This window comes from Urocampus carinirostris, chromosome 7, assembly GCF_059441175.1.
Source record: "Urocampus carinirostris isolate Australia breed hairy pipefish chromosome 7, RoL_Ucar_1.0, whole genome shotgun sequence".
NCBI classification, from domain to species: Eukaryota; Metazoa; Chordata; class Actinopteri; order Syngnathiformes; family Syngnathidae; genus Urocampus; species Urocampus carinirostris.
In genome coordinates this window covers 31,862,796-31,885,820 of record NC_142355.1, presented here as the reverse complement: position 1 = coordinate 31,885,820, position 23,025 = coordinate 31,862,796, and the positions used below count along the sequence as shown (strand labels likewise).

Sequence of the window (23,025 nt, the reverse complement as noted above, 5' to 3'; positions counted from 1 at the left end):
GCATTTATATTGCGCTTTTCAAGTTCCAAAGCGATTTACAATGTGCTTCACACTTACCCATTCACACACACACTCACACACCAATAGGGAGTCAGCCATGCAAGGCGTCTACCTGTTTATTGGGGATATTAGGGATTCAGTGTCTTGCACAAGGACACTTCGATAAAATAACACGGAAGAGCCGGGAATCGAACCTGATTATGGATCATTTTTAATCATTTGGCCACTCAGATCATTCTAATCTTAAGACAATAAACCCCAGAGATACAACATTAATCCGTTATGACATGGGGATCGCAATGTGAAATTGACATATAGAGGGAGAAATAAAAAACTATAGTAATAAGCTAATGTATTCCAGATCTACATTGTACATAGATCCAAACATAAGTAACAAAACAGAATATAGTAAGTACTACTGATATATAATATAATACTCATATAAACAACCTTAAATAAATATCATATAATATGTATAGAATAGAATATAATATGAATACAGACTTTGAAGAGAAAACATATAAAGGACTATCAGAATAAATAGGTTCTCTAAATTATAACAATTATGCAATTAAAAAAGTCAAGTCAAGTCCTGTTTATTTGTGACACCCTTAATCACAAAGAGTCTCAAAGGGCTGCACAGACCACAGATTATTGCAAACCACAGACTATTTTGACACCATTTTTTTCACAGTTTCATGCAATAGTATTATCACAGTTGTAAAGGACAGATTAAATTTTATCGACCTAAGTTAGGACATAAACTGAGCTGTTAGAGTGGAGTTAGAGGATGGATGCAGAAGGGGTGAGCTGATCAAAATGAAATTTGATTTTAAAACTTCTACTTGCAACGATTGTCATGCCCTTAGAATATTTTTTTTTGTCTAAATTGCCTTTTTATTCTTAATAAGTGTCTGCATTGTTGATTGGTTAACAGCATATTCCTCACAGGGGCTAACCTCAGTGGGTCTTCTTTGTATTTCTTAATAATCCCCAGCTTCCATAGTTATCACATGTTTGGTTCTCCCTTTACATCAGTGGAAATCATTAGAATCAATACAAATTAGTAGACGATATTCTGAACTGAACAAAAAGAGGATTGCACACACGGTTGCTCTGAACGCGGAAGTGGTACTTCTGTGGCGAGCGATGGCGGTGTCGGGAGCGGGAAAAAACAGGTCAGTAGCCGGAACAGGAGAACCAAAATTGTGTTCGAGATCAGAAAATAGGTCAAAGCCAGGAAACAGACGGGAGCCAGAACAGGAGTCAGTCAGGGTCAAAAAGCTTGCCCAACATAAACTGAGGTTCGCAGACGGACTGACAAAAGGTGACAGAAAGACAAGGGTTTAAATAGTGACCAGGAGCCAATCGGAGTCCGAGGCAGTTGGCGGCAAACGAACGGGCACAGGTGCTTCGCATCAGTAATCACTACAGTAACAAGGGGCAAAAAACAACATTTGTTTTCCACTTGGTAATGTTAAATCCAGGGACACTATAACCCAGGGTAGACTATATTTCGAACCTTCATACTGAAAAAGCACGAGACCATTTTTATATCGGATGTTTCATTCTTGGACTGGAGACGTCCTACTGCAAATGTGCCTGATTTAAGTGCCAGGCACAATACACTCTTTGATTTATTCACTCGATACCGGGCCACCAAGTCAGAGCACTTAAAAACACTCAACACGGGAGTTCCAGGAGAAGACGGGTTGCGACGGACGAAAAAAAGAAAACACGCAGGGCTATTATGTAGGTAGCCACAGCCTCGGCCGCTTTTAACGTTGAACCCATCCGACAGTAAATGTCTTGATAATAGCATTTTGTATTTTTTTTTGTTTTTTTTACAGATCAAGTTTGGCAAAGGCGAGTGGGTGGTGGGCTCGGTGCAGTATGAATCCAAGAACGATTTGTCGCTCTACATCATCATCCCTGCCGTCATCGTGCCCATGCTGCTCATCATCGCTGTGTCCGTTTACTGTTACAGGTCAGTTCATTACAAGGTTTGGGTACAGACGGTGTCTGAAATAACGTCTGCCCGGACGCCCGGAGCATGCATCTTTTACGTCGGGCGTACAACTTACACAACGTCTCTGCCCGGGTGGCCGACAACTTTTTCGTGATACAAAATATATATATATTTTGCTTTTGTTGTTTATTTTTTTATTTTTTTTTTCAAATCAAACGATTGCTTTTTTACGATTTCGAAATCTTCGTTCGGTTTGGAAATTTCGGAATTTTGGTTCGTTAGGCAATTTGCATACTCGTCAGCCAATCAGAAGCCTGCATCGAATAACTCCGTGCTTCCGGACTTTCCTGAGCGTTATAAGGTTGTGCATTTCCATAACATTTTCCAAAGTAGACGCACAGAGAAGACAAGAAAAATGGAGAAGTGGTTAGGAATCAAGCCAAAACCTCAGCCCCAGAAGAATTATTGAAAAGAAGCTAACAAAATTGATGAACGTAAACGTACATTGAAAGCATCGTGGAAAGAGGAGTTCACGTGGCTTGTAGCAGAAGACGCAACGCAAACATTGCATGAATGAAGATGAGTAAATACAGGTACATACTGACGGCAGATCGAAAACAGCGATGCCATATACATGCAATCAATGTTATAAGTTGATTTGTAATAAACCTAATTTAAAAGTGTTGTTCTGTTATATATTCTGATTATCAATCCTTAATACTTTGCAACAACGGGTTTTTTTTTTGCGATTAGTGGTCTTATTGTGTTTCAAGTTGTGAAAAATGGCTGGACAGGCAACTTTTCAGAGTTGTCTGCCCTGGTGTCCGCTAACTTTTTGTCATGAGTTTCAGACACTGAAATAGTGTCAAGGCCCACATTAAACCACACCACCTACATTGGATATTACCGAATCTTACTGCAATATGTATTCTGTGTAGCACTATTTAGTTACTCTATATAACACGCTACAGTGGGCATTTGCACGTCACACTGGGTATTTACCAGCTCAGTAGCCTAGATGGTAAGGCGCCCGCTTTGAGACTGGGAGGTTCGGGTTCGCGCCCCGGCCGAGTCATTCCTAAGACTTAAAAAGTGGTCGGCGGCGCCCTCTCTTGGCTGCGGCTGCATCGGGTCAGATGCAATCGACATTTCGTTCTGTGTACATTGTTACACAGAATGACAATACAAGGAAATTATTATTATTATTATTATTATTGTATATTGTATTCTTTTGGCTTTATTATTGTACTGTTCTCAGCTCAGGGATGCTGCTGGAAATGTGAATTTCCCTTCGGGGATGAATAAAGTATCTATCTATCTATCTATCTATCTATCTATCTATCTATCTAGAATAACAAAATATATTACTCCACTTCAAAAATTAGAGAATTAGGAGCAAAGCCTGGTGGCTCACTATAAATCACCCCAGATTTATTAGCTTTTGAAGAATGACAGCAAATAGATTGTATAAACTATAGATTTTGAGAATTTTCAAGTACTGTAAACCCTCACTACTTCATACGGCCTCAGTGCATCGCTGGCTGGAAAACTATCAAATAAAAAAGAGGACTTCACTTGTGCGGCCCCCAATCTATTATTTCTGATAGTATGTTGTATAGTACAGTATAGTATATTTTCTTTATATTTATGTTCTCTTCATGGAGGGTCTGCACAGCATACACTTACTTTTACTCAAGTAATTATTTAGATAAAGACAATACTTACCAAACTATCAGTTAAATTCCAAATCACTTAATCCAAAGAAATTTTCATCCTCAGTCTTGGGTTTAAGGCGCGCCGCTACCTCCCTTTACCTCCCTCAGATCAGACGTCTTTTTCGCTTCTTGCCAATAGCTTACAAGCTTGACAAACTTTCTTTCTGCTTTTTGGCCAAATATTTCACTATTTGAAGATTGTAATCTGCAGAATATGATTTTCTTTTCGGCGCCCTTTTGTTTAGTTTCACTTTTACTTTCGTTTGCTGCGCGTCGCAAAAATGCGCACTTTGGCAGCGAACCATTCATTTAGCTGAACACTTGATATCAGGGACTCAGTTATGAGTAAACCCCAAACTGCGTAGTTTAGCGAAAACGCAAAATTCGGCGCTGAGGTACGCACGGCCGAAGTAAAGTTTAGTGTTTACTTTGGCGGAAAATTAAAGCTTTGGGTTTATTTCGGGCTCGGTTATCAAATCGGGTTCGGGTTTATACACCCGTGACTCGGGTGGGGTCAGGCTGAATTCTTTAAGCCCAATCGTAACTCACTTTTGGCCCTAATCAGTTACAAAGAAATAGCTCTCCCCTGGTTGGTGACCCCTGTTGTACAACAACTGGATTAGGGTAACTGTAATCCCTCGCCATTTTTCGCAGGAGGAAGAGTCAGCAGGCCGAAAGAGAGTACGAGAAGGTGAAGCATCAGCTGGAGAACCTGGAAGAGAGCGTACGAGACCGTTGCAAGAAAGAATTTACGGACTTGATGATTGAGATGGAGGACCACACCAACGATTTGAGCGAGGGTCGCATCCCCTTCCTGGATTATAAAACATACACAGACCGCGTCTTCTTCTTACCCTCCAAAGATGGCGCCAACGACGTGATGATAACGGGAAAACTGGACATTCCCGAAGCTCGCCGGGCAACCGTCACGCATGCCCTCAATCTCTTCTCCAATCTGCTCAACTCCAAAACCTTCCTAATCAACGTAAGCAATTTTTCTTTTTTCTTACTTTGTTACCAGTCTGGGAGCGTTACTGAAAAAACCTTGGAATTAAGAATACTGTAAGGGCTAAGGTTGCACAAAAAAACTGCCATATTTGCGCATTGACCAATCACAATTTATCACTGACCACAATTGCAACTCGACTTGAACCCAGATCACAGTGTGGAGTGCTCCAGTTTCCATCCACTAGACCCCTGAGGATACAGATGACAAATGAAAAAGCATTAGTTCTTATCTCATCATCACACTGTTTTTAGTCACGGAGCCAGTGCGAGTCTGAACTGAATGATTAAAAAAGGCATAGTGGGAAGTAATTTGGTCATTCTGAATGAAGTGAAGGTGAGTCCGGCCTAAAGAAAAATCCAGCCTGACACAGACCCACGGGTATCAAAGCTTAGCCCAACTCCAGGCTGACCAATTAACTTGGTTTGCATGGACGAGCCCGAGGCAAACACGAATTTTCATATTTTATTTGTGAGGACCTAGGGGAAAGAAGTGCGAGCGCACCGAAGAGCACAAGCACATCGAGGAGGGTAAAAGACAGAATCGTAAGATGGGGATGCAATCCATCGCGTGGATCTTTCACAACGATAAATAAACAAAGCACAAGAGAAAAAAAAGTCAACAAGAAAAAAGCCAGGCCCGAACCCTAACATAATGATTGACAGTTGAGTGACGATCTTTCATTAATAACGTGTCGCAGTATTCATTACTGAGAAAATGAATTGCAGTCTTTTGCAATATGTTTCTCCCAACACTCTTTGTTTCCTAACAAAGCAAGATTATCGTCGTCGTTGCGGAAATCGGAAAAAGCTCACGGCAAGGTAATAACTTGTCATGGAGCAAACAACGCAAAATCCTATACAAGCTCAACAAATTTCAAGCTTGGTTTGAGATCTCCGAGCGTGTACGTCTGCCTTTTCGATTTAAAATCGAGAGTGCTGCCAAAATAACGGTTGGGATCCGGGCCAGATGAAATGTGCGGTGGTATTTCAGGTATTATGAATTCTGTAAATTGGCTATTATTGACTTATGCTAGCAACATGAATGGCCTCCCTGCGAGATCATGGTTGGGGACTCACCAAAATGATGCAAAAAGGGAACACTAATAGAACAACCCTGGCGATACAAGCATTTTTAAATATTGCTACTCACATTAAGTAATCTAATTTAGAACACACAGAAATAGTAGGGTTTATTCGGGGCTGTTTTTTTTTGTATTTTGCAATCACATGCAAGATAAGTGGGCATATTTAGTGGAAAACAGCTGGGACAATACCGTGAAGCCTTAAGTTCAAAGTTGATCATCTGAAAACATTAGCAGTGTCTGAAATAACGTCTGCTCGGAAGCCCGGGGCGTGCATCTCTTACGATTAGCGTACAACTTACAAAACGTCTTCGCCCGGGTGGCCGACAACTTTTTCAAGAAAAAAAAAAAAAAAAGGATGTTCGGAATTTTGGTTTGTTTAGCAATTTGCATACTCGGCAGCCGATCAGAACCCTGCATCAAATAACTTTGTGCTTCCGGACTTTCCCGAGCGTTATAAGGTCGCGCATTAGCATATCATTTTCCAAAGTAGATGCACAGAGAACACAAGAAAAATGAATTAGTGGTTACGAATCAAGCCAAATAATCAGCCCCAGAAGAAAGATTCAAAAGAAGCTAACAAAATTGATGACGCTACAAAACGTAAACGTACATTAAAAGCATCGTAGAAAGAGGAGTTCACGTGGCTTGTAGCAGATGATGCAACGCAAAGATTGCATGAATGAAGATGAGTAAATACAGGTACATACCGATGGCAGATGGAAAACAGCGATGTCATATACATGCAATGAATTTTATAAGTAGATGTATAATAAACTTAATTTTAAAGTGTTCTGTTATATAATCTGATTATCAATCCTTAATATTTTGCAACAACGGATTTTTTTGCGATTAGTCGTCTTATTGTGTTTCAAGTTGTGAAAAATTGTCTGCCCTGGTGTCCGCTAACTTTTTGTCATCAGACACTGACATTAGTGTGTGATACATTTTCTAAGGGTATGTCTAGGCGTGACTGGTGACATCATACAGACAGATCTTTGGTTCTCAACAGTCTGATGGCCCTTTCACTAGTATTCCCCCTGCATTAAGAATGCATAAGTGGGATAAATAAAATACCCAATGGGTTGTTATTTTTCAAGGTCTTTAAAAATAAAACGTTGTTATACTGTCATATTCCAAGTATTCTTCATAAAACTTGTGTATGACATGATGCCAATAGTATTTTTTGCCCACTAATTACCAAACTCCACTCATGAAAGAATGTATGTACTGGTAGGCAATGCATCCAATGGTTAAGTACTTACAACAAAAAACAAATATAGCACAGAAAATGCACCTTTCTTTTAAAATAAAAATTGCAATACTGGTCTGGAAAAGCACAATTAGGTTTCTAAAAATCGTGCAGCCCTAGTCCATATTTTGGATTTAGCATGCTCTCTGTCTTCATTTTCCTCTTCCTTGTTCTTCTTCTTCTTCTTGGGATTGGCATCCATCTCTTTGGTGCATTACCGCCCCCTATCACCACATCCTTGTCACCATTACCCTACTCAATGTTCCACTTCAGTTTGCCTTTTTTTTTACATACCAGATATGAAGTCACAAAAATGAATTCTGGGAGAAACATAAATGTTGTTTTTTTTTTTCTAAAAATGTCCCAAAATAAAATCACAATATAAACATGAATCAATTTTTGGGGTCCTACCCCTACTGGTAGGCACCCACTGTCAGATGCTGAAGGCTCCAATTTTAGCCGGCTGAAGGTAACAGATTGGATCGGATTGGAAAACTGCTAATCGAAGCGCTCTGGCACCCTCGCAGCCGTTAACTGCAAAAAAAAAATCTGCCAAGAAGAGAAAACAGCGAGCTAGCTTGCGAGAGAAACTGACGGTGATTCACGGGCACACGATTAAAACACCAGAGAAGGTCCAAATTAGTGAAATCAATTAAAGGAAAATAAAGTGGAGTGCTAACTAAGAGAAACATTGTTTTAGGAGGAGTGGTAAGCTAGTTTACAGCTAATGGGAGTAGCTAATTATGCTATGGCAGTCATCTACCTACGGAACTTGGTTTGCTTGTAAAATACCATTTACCAAATCGTAATCTAGGGTTTTTTTAAGATAAAGGCACATGGCCATTTTGGGCTAGGCATCTACCAATTTCCGATCCGCAGTATTTACTAAAAACTAGCATCTTTTAAATTGTTTTGTTCTAATTCTACAGAGACTGAAGAGCACATATGTAAAATTCAAGTCGTTTTTTATGAATGTCACAATCTGGATTGTCATCAAAGCCGAATCAAATAGTCTAGCCAAACAGGAAGTCCGCGTCAGAATACAAGGTAAATCGATTACTATTTCAGAATAAAACAGTTTTGGACACTGGCTAACTACATTGCTTAACTAGCTGACATTGAAATAAAAATGATTAATACATAGATAAAATAAATGAATTAAAAAGTATGAATGATTATATATATATATATATATATTTGCAAAAATATATCCATTAAGAATTGATAAATAATTAATCAGAATAAATGCCTAAATATAAATACTTCTAAAAGTCTTAAAATACATACATCCAAACTATATAGGAGCTTATATTTTGAAAACGCAAAAAGGTAAATGAACAAAATAGAAATATTATTTATGCTTGAAATAAATTAATTAATTGCAGATAAATAAGTAAAGAATTAAGAAAGTAAAATATTCCTAAAAGTCTGTAAAATGTTTGCAAAAATATAATAGGTTTAATATATATATATATATATATATATATATATATATATATATATATATATATATATATATATATATATATATATATATATATACATTACAATAAAAATAAGAATAATAAAAATAAATTAAAAACATGTTTGAAAAGCTTTGAAATCAACCATTAAATAAAAAAAATCAAAACAAAGCGCACTTACCTATTATAAACCAGCCAACTAATTTGAAAAAGTATCTAGAAACATATATGTGAAATAAGGGAACATTTTCAATAATAATAATAATAATAAATCATATTCAAATTGTTATACATTTAACATCTATTATTTAAACAAGATATTCATTTTGAAGCCCATTTTGTTTTATATATATATATATATATATATATATATATATATATATATATGTTCACAAATACTTATTTTTGTGGCGTGTTTACAGTTCATCCGTACCCTGGAACGCAGCCACGACTTCAACGCGAGGGCCAAAGTCTACTTCGCTTCTCTCCTGACGGTGGCGCTGCATGGAAAACTGGAGTACTACACGGACATCATGAGAACGCTCCTTCTAGAGCTCATGGAGGAATACGTGCACAGCAAAAACCCAAAACTCATGTTGCGGCGGTGAGTCACAACCAGGAGCATTTATCTGAGTTTTTTGTTTGTTTTTAATAATAAACTATAATCCCTTGCTACTTCACGATTCGAATTTTGTGGCCTGAGTGCATTGCGATAAGTCGATATCCATTATCCCCCATCGCATATTGCCATGAGCGCGGGCTGGCAGCGCATTTTTGTCAGGCCTGGCAGGTTTTTTGTCATTCTTTTCACCTAAAACGAACTGCACTCATGCGGCCGTGATCCACTATCCACGATCTCTTCTTGCTGCGAGCGAGGACCAGCGGAATGCACTTTTTGCCATTATTGTATTTTCATGAAAATTGATTAGTGATCCATTAGCCCTGATCCCATATTGGTGCGAGCAGAGACGAGCAGAATGCACTTTTGTTAGACCCTATGGCTAACTTAGTGCCCGCAATCACCAAGTAGCCCCTTAAGATCACCAAAGTAGCTCATAGACTGGTTCTGAAAATAACCCTCCAGGGATAGGTCATTGTGATTTTTTGGGGACATGTGATTGAAAACTAGTTCTTTTAGTTGCTGACTGAGCTTAGTTTAACCCTACTTCTAATAATAACAACCTGGTTATAAGATAATAATAGCATAGTAACAACATTATAATAACATGATGATTTACTTTAGTGGTAACTGCTAATCTATTACAAAAAAGCAGCTCTCAGCTTGTAAAAGGTTGCCGACCCTAATGATAAATCGCTTGAAGGTCATCGAGAGGACAATGTTTCCAAGTTTTTCGTCCTCCCTCATCGTTATCAGGAGGCTCCGATACCACTTGAACTCTCTCTCGCATGTTTTGCCACTTAGCCACTGGCTGTTAAACAAATGCGCGTCTTAATTATCCCCCGGTGGAGAAGTTCATTATGCTGATTAGGTCATTGCTTCAACAAGAGCCCCTCCCCCCTTCCCCCTTTTTAAATAAGGATAATTAGGCATGCTAACCGCTATCAACGCGAAGGGACGAGAGAGTTTTCCCCCCGGGTGCGATCCGTCACGAGCGTCCGTCAAAATGTCAGTGTGTCAGTTTGCCGGCCGTTGACACTGACAGGAATGCCTAGTCAACAAAAAAAGCCGTTTTTTATGTGCATCGCCGAATTCCGAACTGTCACTGGAATAATTGACCCGGAAGCATGTAAACAAAAACAAACAAAAAAAAAAACTAAGAAAAATGAAAGACACTCTATATAAGCAGCCCCTGCAAGCATCTGTTTTTAACTAAAAATTGTAATGCGTGATTTGTGGGCAAAAATCTATTAACAAATGTAAAAATGTGTATTTTTTGCACAATAGGAATCAGCAGTGTCAAGGACCGTATCAGGACTCAATCGCGTGACGTTCTCACACAAGCCTTTTATTCTATGGGAAATGGGGAGTCATGCACATTAGGCAGCCGGTCTGGCATGGAAAGACAGGAAGCCAGAGACCGACGAGACCGATTCCAATTGCCCGAGTTGATATCGAACAGATGGGGTCGATACCGGACAAGAAGGGACAGACAGGATAGATAACGAATCAGGATATCAAAAATCAACAGGAGAAACTAGACAGGAACAAAACTGGAGAAAATAATAAACAGGACAAAATAAACAGGAAAACAGGACCGAGTCAGAACCCATGTCTTGCGGGGCAGAGGTTCGTTGACGGGCTGACGAGGGAAGCGTGACAGCGCTAAGCTTAAAGTAGACAGAAAGCCAATCTGTTAACGGGCCGCAGATGGCGCCACACGGGCGGGGCCAATTTGGCGCCATGGGCAACCATGACAAGCAGGGGTTGAAAACCTTTCTCGAGAGCCCTTAATGTCTCTTTTCATGAGTACATATGACTCGGAGAGAAAATGGAACTTGCCTTATTCCTTAATGTACTCTTACATGCGGAACTGTTCGTTTGTGAACTGTGACAGTGACACGGAACAGCATGCTGGAAACACATGTGCACTGGTTGCCGGGCTGATTTGAAGCAATAGCCAGTTTGTTGTTGTCAGGCAGTTAGTAAAACACGTACTACGGAGTGCACTTTCATTCTATTGTTCGGGAAACTATGGTAGTGGAGAAAATCAGTGCGTACTGTACTGTATTTTTGACTTTTGTATGTAGAGACTTCCCCAAGTAGAGGTACCACTGTAATCCTGTATACAGAAGATCACTGTGTTTATTCTTGAGACACTTGATAATAAAAAGCCACACAATACATTTTAAACACCCAGAAGCTCTAGCAAAGCGCCGTAATTCTGTGTCACGCCAAGGACGCCAATGTCGAATAGTGAAACAGCAAAGGAATACTGTCATCACATTGCAGGAAATATTCCTCCTTGAAGAAATAATATTTTCAAATACAGCTTTAGCTCGAACTAAATGTTTCCAATTTTCAACTATTTGATTTATTTTTTTTAGATCTGAGACAGTGGTCGAAAGGATGCTGTGCAACTGGATGTCCATCTGCCTTTACCAGTTTCTCAAGGTAACACTTTGGGATCCAAGTGTCCACATTCTCCACTTTGCTGCAAGAAAACTGTCTGTGTCCCCTTTACTGAAACTGGAATTGATCTTTTTGTTAAGACCGCATCTTTTGTTTCATTGCTATGGTCCATTTTTGTGTGTGTATCCTTAGTCTCAATTTAGCTGTTCCAGCCCTTTTTTTTTTCTTTTTAAGGTTTATATATTTGTGAATATTTTTTGTTTGTTTAAGGGTTCAGTTATATACTTTATTGCTCTTATTCTATTTTGATTTTTACGTCAATTGCTATTGCAGCACACCATTTTCTGGCTGCCCGCATTCTCCACCTTGCTACAACAAACTATTTAATTTCTGAAGTCTATGTTCTCCAAGCTATAACAGGAAATAATTTGTTTTCTAACATGCCCCTCTTTTTATTTTATTGCAGTGGACCTTTTTTGTCTTGTATTCTTTTTTTGTAGCCATAGTCTCAACTTTGCTGTTGCTGCACATTTTAATGCTCCCTGTAGTTTCTAGCGTGCTTCAGAATTTGTGTTCGTTGCAACCCCCAGTTTGTTTCTTCGCTTTATTTTTCTACACTGCTGACAGTTAAGTTTGCCAAAATAATTTGTGTAACCTTAGTCTCAATGTTGTGGCCCATTTTGCTGCTTCCTGAAGTTTATTGTTTGTTACAGAATTTGTGTTGGCTGCTACTCCAAATATTTACTTTGCTGCTTTTGTCTGCCTTGTTTCTTGGCTTTATTGATCTACTCTGCCGTCAGTCTCTTTAGCAGCACTCAATTTTCCATGCTTCCCATATTCTCTACTTTGCTGCCGTGTCCTTTAGGAACACAATTTGATCGTTTTCTGTTTTATTTTAATGGACCATTTGTTATTTGATTTTCTTTCAATACGCTTAGTCTCAACCTTGTTGTTGCAACCCATTTCATTAGTCGCTCCCTCGGAATAATGTTTTGCGGCATAAAATTCAATTTTTTAATTTTCTCGATTTCTAGTTTTTGTCTGTCTCTGCCGTTTATTTTTCAACACCGCTGTCAGTCTCTTTGGCAGGACTCCACATTCTCCAGTTTGCTGCAGTATGCACCATTTTGCCCTTGTTTTTTTCACTTTTCTCACTAGTTTTTTTTAATTATGGAAGGATGATGGAGCAGCACGGCGGCGCAGTGGTTTGCGCGTGTGCGGCACAGTTCTGCTGTCATGAGATCTAATCTGTGTGGAGTTTGCATGTTCTCCCTGTACTTGCTTGGGTTTCCTCCGGGCACTTCGATTTCCTCCCACATTCCAAAAACATGCATGTCAGGTTAATTGGCCGGTCCAAATTGTCCCTAGGTGTGAATGAGCGAGGGGTTTGTGTGTCCCTGTGTGCCCTGTGACTGGCTGGCAACCAGTTCAAGGTGTCCCCTGCCCACTGCCCAAAGATAGCTGGGATGGGCTCCAGAACCCCCGCGACCCTACTGAGGATAACCGGTGCAGATAATGGATGGATGGACTATTCCCAATTTGTAGTTTTTGTCTGTCTCTGACGTCTATTTTTCAACACTTTTGTCGGTCTCTTTGGGAGGACTCCACATTCTCCAGTTTGCCACAGTAGGCACCGCTTTGCTCTTGTTTTTTTCACTTTTCTCACTAAAGTTTTCTTATTTATGGAAGTAGGATGATTTATTTTGCCCAGAAGTCAATTTCACTGCCATGGTCTGTTTTCTTGCTTCACAATAATACCTTGAGAAGTTTTTTTTCCTGATCCCAGATAGATAGAGTGGGTTTTCGGGTATTTTTTTGTCTTTGGTGTTATCTGAATGTTGTGTTCAATGGTGCGTGTTTTCCAGGGTTATGTACTGTATTTTTACTCAGAAAAATAACAACGCCGCGCCTTTTGTGTGGCAGGACTCCGCAGGCGAGCCATTGTACAAACTATTCCGGGCTATCAAGCACCAAATCGAGAAAGGACCGGTGGATGCCCGAGTGAAGAAAGCCAAATACACACTCAACGACACGGGCCTGCTGGGCGACGATGTGGAGTACTCAGTGCTGGTGAGACATTTTTTTGCAACATTTATTTTATTTCTTTATTTTTCTTTGGTGCTGGGGATAGTGACATGCTAACACCGACAAATGAGATATTTCAGCATCCCAGTCTCTATGGTAACTACATGCAATCGTAAGATTGGTCCTTGAGACTTTTGTATGACATCCATTTTTAGTGTCGTGCACTCTCGTGTAAAAAGTAGAAGGATTACAAGTCACCTTCAGGTGAGTAAAAGTGCCTGCGTTTTCAAAACTAAAACTGGCGAGGGAAAAAATAAATACGGTAGACCCCCGAGACAGAAAATTAACCTGTTCTGGGGCGCCTTTGGTGAAATTACCATAAAGCGGAGGATAGAAACCTATGGTAATTAGCCCGAACCTCAAGTACCCTTGATAACAAATCAGTATATACTAAGTATGACTTATGAGTAATATATTTGCCTAAGATTAACATGATAAATAATTATACATGTAAAGGGAAAAATCTAATCGTTTTTACCTTTGGTGTGACCTGACTTTAGCTGGTACAGTGGGGTAGAAGATGGATGCAGAGGAGGGAGGAGATGGCGGATTAGAATTCAAACTCATCCTAAAACTTTCACTTGGGAGGATTTTAATGTCTTACAAATACTGTCGCTTTAGGCACCTCCTTATTTCTACTAATCTTCCCAATTATGCAATTTAGCAAAGGTGTTCATTGCCTTTTTCATATTTCTTGATAATAAGAAGCTATGTTTCCATGGTTATCACAATTTTTTTTCCCTGTTTTAGCATCACTGCCAGCAATTGGACACACAGCTAAGCAAATTCACGTTTGTTACATGGGATTCTGAATTGAAAAAAAGATAAAACATTGATAATCGTGGGAGGGAGTTCAGCATTGCATGTGATGTCAACCAATAGCAGATAGCCATTATGTTTTAGCTTCTCCCTTTAGCATCACTGCTGGCTTTGGGACCCATAACTAATAAATACAGTGCAGAAAAAAAACACATGAGATTCCGAACTGAATGAAAAGAAAGGCATTTTAGGAGGTAGCTCAGTCAATAGCATATTAGCATTTTCATTACGCTGTGTGGCAAACCAATTTTAGACAGACATCTTTGATTTTAATCACCTTTTAAATAGTCTCAATTGTCGATTTGTTACATCCATATACCTTAGTGATAGGAACATTGCTCGTGCTTTTCTTCGAGTCCATGGTTATCATGTTTTTGCTTCTCCCTTTAGCATTATTTAGTATAGTGTTGGGACCCATAGGGAATAAATAAAAGTACCAAAAAATCCAGTGTTGTATCACAGTGTTTATAAGGCACAAAGATTTTGAACTGAATGAAGATTGAGAAAGGCATTGGGGAAGTGAGTTCAGTCAATAGCATTTCAGCATCTAGGTGACGCTGTAACGCGAACCCAAAACAGGCCAGCATCTCATATGACATCATAGCAAACACGCAAATAAGTTGGTATATTATATTTGTTGTTGAAGTTGTATAGTGGAGGAAAAAACATTAAAAAAAAACATTTTTCCACGTGGTAAAGTGAAAACTTTATAAGTTGGGGATGCCATATACCGAGGCTATACTGGACATAAATAAAATGCCCTGTAGTAATGGCTATGTCGAGGACAATTATCGAATTAGCTCCTGAACATACGCCTTCTCCCCACGTGGTGATGGATCTCTTTCAGTGATTGAATTACACTGTAGAGAGACGTAAGAGCCCCCTCCCCTGAAAATTCTGCCCACTCCCTCCGGTAGACTTGATGATTTCACAGGCCTCAACGATTACTCGATATTTCACGGGCTGCTCTCCACACTCAAATGCAAAGCGAGTAGGATTGCATTCGCTGTCGCCGTCCTAACCCCCACCCACTCCCCCTTCAAGTCGAATGCACCCCCTTTCCCCTTTGCCATTCCCTTGATTGCATCAAGTGGTCAATTAGTTGCAGGCAGAGTGACTGGAGTCGCTCCCACTGAGCCGCGGTCATTAGCCGGTGCCGAGGTGACACCATTTCTTATCAAGTGTTGCCGCTTGCTAGCTCGTGTGTATTTGTGTGCGAGTGTGACGAGCTCGGTTGCCATGACAACAACATCTTGACAGCAGAACTTTGTGTGTGTGACGATATCCAGTCGGGCAAGTTGGACACTTTCCCTGTAAAGTAATTGACGGAGCCAAGAGCAATTTCATAGACAAAAATGAACATGTGTTGGCAAATAACTCATATGGGGGAGTTTTGAGAAGGACAGTATCCTTAGTCTCTGCTTTGCTGCAACGGTCCATTTTTTTTTTTTTTTGCAAAGCTTTGTTGCAACACGGCTTTTTTCCCCCTCTTATTCATCGCTTTGTTGGATTTTTTTATTTTTATTTTATTCATTTATTTATTTATTCATGCCCAAATTCTCGTCATTGCCGCGGCATTCTTTTTTTTCTGTATATCCTTCTACCCTCTTTCTCCTTGGAAGCAGGGATTTTTCACAAAAACACAAACACCCAGTACTTTAATTCTCCTTTTTTCCATTCAATCAACCTCAAATACACAGTTCTATTCCATGCCGTTTTTTTCTCCACACATTCTCTGCTTTGTCAAAGGATTTTTTCACTTTTTGTATGCCCACTTTCTCTCATGGCTCCAACATTCTTTTATTCTTCTCCACCGTTTTTCGAGTTCTTAAAAGCAGAGATTTTTCACAAAAACACAAGTAGTCCTATTCTACCTTTTCTTGTTTTGCAGCAGAAGCTGATTTTCTTTGCTGTCAAAATGCAATTCTTTGTTGATGTCATGAACGGAACAGGAGGAGAACGTGTGACGTTTCTCACACAAGCCTTTTATTTTACGGGAAAAGGGGAGTCATGCACATTAGGCAGCAGTCTAGTGTGGAATGACAGGAAGCCAGAGGCTGACGAGATCGATACCGATTGCACGATCAGAAATTGGACAGATGGGGTCGATACCGGACAGGACGGGACAGAGGGGATGGATATCAAAACTGGATATCGAAATAAACAGGACAAACAAGACGGGAACGAAACTGGAGACCGATAGTGAACAGGACAAAATAGACGGGAACAATACCGGACAGAAAACACCAACAGGAAACCGAACAGAGTCAAAACCCACGTCAAGTCAAGTCAAGTCAAATGTATTTATATAGCCTTTAATCACAAAAATGTCTCAAAAGACTGCACAGGATTACAATGACACAATTACCTGATCTTAAACCGAGATGCGGGCAAGGAACAACTCAAAACCTAAGCGTGAGGAAAAAGAGAAACCTTTCGAAGGGACCTCACAAGTGGTATCCCCCTTTCAGGATGACCAGGGTGAATTACATTTAGCATAACAGTACACAAACATAGTAAACACTAGGTAACATGTTGAAAATTTGTCCGGAAAGTGCATGACAGTGAGCTGGACCAATAATTAACATTTCAGTTTTTTCTTGGTTAAGGCGCTAAAAATTAAGTGACATCCATCTTTGAATCTCAGTCAGGCAAGCCTCCAGATTTCTACAACTTAACTGTCCAGTTGTCTCCAGTAGCACATACAGTTGAGTGTCATCTGCATAGCAATGGAAACTAATATTATACTTGCGGATCATGTCACCAAGCGGGATCATATAAATACTAAAAAGAAGGGGGCCAAGTACAGAGCCCTGTGGAACACCACAGGGGACATTAGATTGTTTAGAGGTCAGATTACCCATAGTTAACACATTGCATCCTGTCTGACAGGTAGGACCTAAACCATGAGAGTACAGTTCCTGAGATACCAATGCATTCCAGACGAACAAGTAATATGTTGTGGTCGACAGTATCAAAAGCAGCACTGAGATCCAGCAGCAGTAACATTGATGAGGCACTGGAATCTATTGCTAAAAGGAGATCATTGGTTAGTTTAGCCAGGGCTGCCTCAGTAGAGTGATTTGCCCTAAATGCTGACTGGACAGTTTCAAAGAGGTTATTTTCTGACATGAAGTAATTTAGCTGCTGTGCAGTGACCTTTTTAAATAATTTTGCAAAAAATGGCAGATTTGACACTGGCCTATAATTACCTAGGCTTTCTGGGTTATGCTTAAGCGTGGGTTTAATGACGGCAGACTTGAAGGCTAGAGGAACAAAACCCGAGGATAGCGATATATTAATAATATTTAAAACTGATAAACGTCTTGCGGGGCAGAGTTTCGTTGACGGCCTGACAAAGGGAGAGTGAGAGCACTGAGCTTAAATAGAAGGGAAGGCACTCGGAAGTTTAATTTGTGCCCACATTATCTTCGTTGCTGCAAAGGAATATTTTTTTTTCCTTTCTACCTTCTTAGTCTTTCTTGTAAGCACTGATTTTTCACCAAAATACAAATATTCCCATGCTTCCTTTTTTCAACAAAGAAACACAGTTCTAATTTCAAAATCAGGTCTGTCTCGTTCTGTCTGATACCTTGCTACAATCTCCAGTATCGGTTATCGTTCCCGTCTATCTCGTCCTGTTTGACACCAGTCTCCAGTGTCTGGTATCGATCTCGTCTGTCTCGTCCTGTCTTATACTTTGCTACAATCTCTGGTATCCGGTATCGATCATGCCTGTCTCATCCTGTCCGATATCTTGCGCCAGTCTCCAGTTTCCAGTATTGATCCTGTCAGTCCCATCCTGTCTGGTATCGACCCCGTCTGTCCAGTTTCTGCTCGTGCATCTGGTATCGATCCTGTCTGTCCCGTCCTGTCCGGTATCTGCTCATGTATCTGGTATCGATCTTGTCTGTCCCGTCCTGCCCGGTGTCAACCCCGTCTGTCCGGTATCTGCTTTTTTATCTGGTATCAATCCTGTCTGTCCCGTCCTGTCCGGTATCGCCCCCATCTGTTTGGTATCTGGTATTGCTCTTGTCTGCTCCGTCCTGTCCGGTATCAACCCCGTCCGTCCGGTTTCTGCTCGTGTATCTGGCATCGATCTTTTCTGTCCAGTCCTGTCCGGTATCGACCCCGTCTGTCCATTATCTGGTATCGATCTTGTCCGTCCCGTCCTGTCCGGTATCGACCCCGTCTGTCCATTATCTGGTATCGATCTTGTCTGTCCCGTCCTGTCCGGTATCGACCCAGTCTGTCCATTATCTGGTATCGATCTTGTCTGTCCCGTCCTGTCCGGTGTCGACCCCGTCTGTCCGGTATCTGCTCGTGTATCTGGTATCGATCTTGTCTGCCGCTGGCTTCCTGTTGTTCCACGCCGGACTTCTGCCTTACTTCTTCTGCCCAGCGATCGCCGAATCACTTGCGTTTGTGTTGACGCGCATGACTGCCTCATTCCCATAAAATAAAGCTTGTGTGAGAAACGTTACGCATCTGGGTCCTCTTCCTGTTCTGGTTCTGACACTACTTTGCTGCAGCTGTCCTTTATTTAGTTGTCAACATTCAAAGCTTTGTTGCAGTTTTTTTCCACTTATTCTCGGATTTGTTGATCGTTGTTTTTCCGGGGGGAGGAGGGTGGCAATTGTTTTCTTGTTATTTTTTTACTTATGCCCCTATTCTCCTCCTTGCCTCAGCATTTTTTTTTTCTTTCCGGATTCTTTTCTCTTTGAAAGCAGTGATTTTTCTCCTTTCCTTTCCTTTAACACAAATAGACAATTTGTATTTCAATCTCTAAACAAAAAGAGCAGTTCCATTAGTCTCTGATTTGTTTTTGTCACAGCATGGGTTTTTTATCCCCACATTTTCCACATTGTTAAAGGAATAATTTTTGCATTTATTCTATTTTTGCTCTGTGGGCAGACGCTGCAAGTGCTGGTGCAAGGCGAGGGTTTGGACGTGACGCCCGTCAAGGTCCTGAGCTGCGATACTATCTCGCAGGTCAAGGAGAAGATCATTGAGCAAGTGTACCGGAACTTGCCTTACTCCACGCGCCCCAAGGTGGACAGTGTCACGTTGGGTGAGCCCAGATTTTTATTCTCAGTGAATTCACGTCACATGGAGGTATTTCAAACGTAGCTTGAGCATGAAGGTGTTCCTATTCTGCTTTTACTTTCTACCTGGAGAAAATATCTCCAATAAATAAATTAATTTGATAAATATGTGGTAGGGCGGCACAACGGCTGGGTGGTTAGCGCGCAGCCCCACGGTGCAGAGGTTCAGGGTTCAGGTCCAGCTACCGCAGCTTTCCAGTGAGGAGTTTGCATGTTCTCCCCGTGCCTGTGTGTGTTTCCTCCGGGCACTCCGGTTTCATCCCACATTCCAAAAACATGCATTTCAGGTGAATTGGCCAGTCCAAATTGTCCCTAGGTGTGAATGAGCAAGTGAGTTGTCTGTCTCTGTGAGCCCTGCAACTGGCTGGCAACCAGTTCAAGCGGATGGTTGGAAATATGTGGTCAACGAAAAGCGACAGCGTTTTCTTCTTCTTGCTTTCTTTTTTAAATAGATTTAGTATTTCAAAAAGCTACTACATCATGCTTGAGGGGAAAATTTAATTTGTGAGAAATTAATTTGATATTTGAAAGTTTGCATCTTAGTGCAATTCAAAACAATAATTTTGATATTACAATAGAGCGCCCCAGGATACAACATTAATCCATACTGAAGTGGGGATGTTTGTATGGCGGGGGTATATTAACCTTTGGGTATTAGTTAATGCATTCTGAACCGGTGCCCCATTCAAAAAATTCAAAGTTTATATACATATTAAATAAAAGTTTTTAAAAAATTGTATACTTTAAGAACTACTTACATCTAATATACGTGCATATGATTAAATAACATTATAAATATAGATGTAAATGAAAAATTAAATTTTATTTACCTTTGACACTGTTTTGAGGGTGTGTCGCTTTAAGCGCTTCCTTATTCCGAATAAATGTCCTGATCATTCAGTGGTTACAGCCATACTTATTGACAATTGCAACAATGCGTGTGACATCTTTGATTTTTTTTTATTTTTATATATCACCTCAAGCTTTTTTTCCATTGTTATCATCTTTGTGCTTCTCTTTTCTGCATCACTGCAAGGGTTGGGACCCATCATTAAACAAAACAAAGATTGTGACACAACATTTTGAAATAAATAGGGAGACATTGTGGAAGGGAGTTAAGCCAATAGCATATAGTGATCTTCTTTATGCCATGACGCAAACCAATAGCAGAAAATAAAAAAAAACCTTTGAGATAAATTGGAAAATATGATTGCAAAGTGGGCGGCGGGTGGGTGGTTAGTGCGCAGAAAGTTCGTTTTATAATGGTATTTAACTTCTTGTGATTAAGGGTTATACAAATAAACATGACTTGAAAGAAACATCTCCTGGATGCAACTGGGACTCATCATCAGTGATGTATCCTGGGTTCACTGAGTGTTTTGGGTCTCGCAACATCAGACACTGTCGCCCAGGTGACACGTAAACTTGCGTCTCAGTAGCAGCCAACGGATCTGCCCTTTTGAGCCAAAGCCACCTAGTAGTTTTATCGCTTCTTCTTGGCTGCCCCTGTTACACCCAACCGTCCTAGGACTTTGCAGTAAGATCGTCCAGTAAAACCTCTGCAGCCGACCTCACGGACGTTGTTTAGTTGCTCAGACTTGTGGAAGCTTAGATTCAACATTGCTCAAGGTTCGTAGTTTTCTCATGCTGTGGTATTTGAGTTTTTCCTTTCCTTCATGTAGGTTTTAGATCAGGGGATGGTGTAATAATAGTCTGTAGCCTTCACAGCCCTTTGAGACTTCTTGTGATTAAGGGCTATACAAATAAACATGACTTGACTAGACTTGACTATTGGCTCAAATAACATTTTCCTGCCCCTCTCCTGCACTCCTCCATCAGCTCCTCGTACCTTGCACGTTCCCTTTCATTGGCTCCCTCAATGCGCTCTTCCCACGGGATTGTGAGTTCCAGCATGATCAGGTGTTTCCAAGCCTCAGAGGTGATGATCATGTCTGGTCGGAGAGATGTTTCTGATATGTGCTGAGGGAACTGCAACTGCCAAACAGAGGCAGTGTGGAGGAGTCCTGTTGTTGTCTGTGCACAAGCCCTTGGTTTCTCTCCTGCTTGGATGAAACCGACTGCCTTGCTCGTGGTTTGTTGGTATTTGCCCGTGTTGATTGCTAGGGCGATGTTCTCAGCAACTGCTTTCATAGCTTGGTCTTGGCGCCAGCGATAGAGACCATTAGTCAGGGACTTTGGGCAGCTGCTTAGGAGGTGTTTCAGGGAGCCTCTTTCAAGACCTAACTTGACTTGACCAGTATTTTATCTTATGTCGACCAATAGCAAAAAGGAATCTTTGATACGTGGCTCGCATAGTTATAGGCACAAACACTGAGCATGCAAAATAATTTGCTGTTGATGTTGTATGGAGGGGAAAAGACCGTATTCCACATCTCAACATTCCACATCGTAATGCGAAAATGTCATTTTGTACTTTCCTCATTGTAACATGAAAACATTGTTCGATAGGAGCGCTGTGACCTGGGGATCTACTGTATTTAAGTACCTAAAATATGTTAACAGATTTGGATCACCTGTGCCCGGTCATTAGTCGCCAGCCGGTGCGGGCACCTGATTGGTCCCCTGTCCCTTTTTAAACCCAGTCCTGTCACTCTCCGGTGGTCAGTCTGAAGCGAACCTCTGTTGTTACAAGGCAAGCATTGTGACCCTGGCTCCCGCCTGTCCCGTCTTTGCATCCGTTTTTCCACCTCTCCGTTCCTGATCTCCCCCTTTGTCTCCGGTTACGACCCGTTTTTGATCCCGACCACGTCTGCTCTCCCTTCCCGGCTTACGACCCGTTTTTGATCCCGACCACGTTTTTGCTCTCCTGTCCCGGCTGTCGACCTGTTATTCCGTCCCTGACACTGCCGTCTCCAGCTACGGAAGTTTCACTTCCGTATTGCAAGACCGACCTATTCAATAAACTGGCAGTAAACGCATTTGGGTCCTGATTCCGTTCTGGCCGTGACAACGGTAGCTAAACAGTTGTAACAAATGATAGGAGAAGCAGATTTGTCACACAGTGCAAATAGTTTTACTGTACACTTTTAGAGATTCTTTTCAGCTTATATGACTTGATGATGTTTAGATTTGCAAAAACTAAGTTTTAAATCATCCCCACCTTCCGAGCGGGTTATTCAGTCGTCTCAGCAAGAAAGGAAATCTTTTATTCGCTAAACAAAGTTCTAAAGTTGCAAACCTTGGGGGAGACTTCAAAAGCTCAAATCTCCAAAGACATTTTTTATTTTTTATTTTATCACATCAAAGAGCCGATTCTGACGTGCCGAGCCGATCTCATTCCGCTCGGCGTTTGTGATAAGTGCAGATCTGAGGCCTTTTGTGGCGCGTGGGGACGATAACCCTCTCATGCGGCGCTAATTGTAAATGAGCCGACATGGCGTCCCGACCGACGCCGGTCGCCGCTTGAATCTCATCTCCATTCAAAAGTGGGGGGCTGCCAATCACTTTCGGGATTACATTTCAAATATTTTCTCTC

General features: G+C 40.9%; 1 protein-coding gene across 1 annotated transcript in view; it reads left to right on the top strand.

Annotated features, from left to right (window-relative positions):
* plxnb2b (plexin b2b) overlaps positions 1-23,025 on the top strand; it is a 357,777-nt gene that overhangs the window by 307,713 nt on the left and 27,039 nt on the right. Inside the window, exons 24-29 of the mRNA XM_088340578.1 lie at positions 1,851-1,987; positions 4,339-4,669; positions 8,912-9,093; positions 11,496-11,562; positions 13,444-13,590; positions 19,339-19,495. Coding sequence (XP_088196704.1) covers positions 1,851-1,987; positions 4,339-4,669; positions 8,912-9,093; positions 11,496-11,562; positions 13,444-13,590; positions 19,339-19,495 — 1,021 coding nt within the window. The remainder of the gene's footprint in view (positions 1-1,850; positions 1,988-4,338; positions 4,670-8,911; positions 9,094-11,495; positions 11,563-13,443; positions 13,591-19,338; positions 19,496-23,025) is intronic.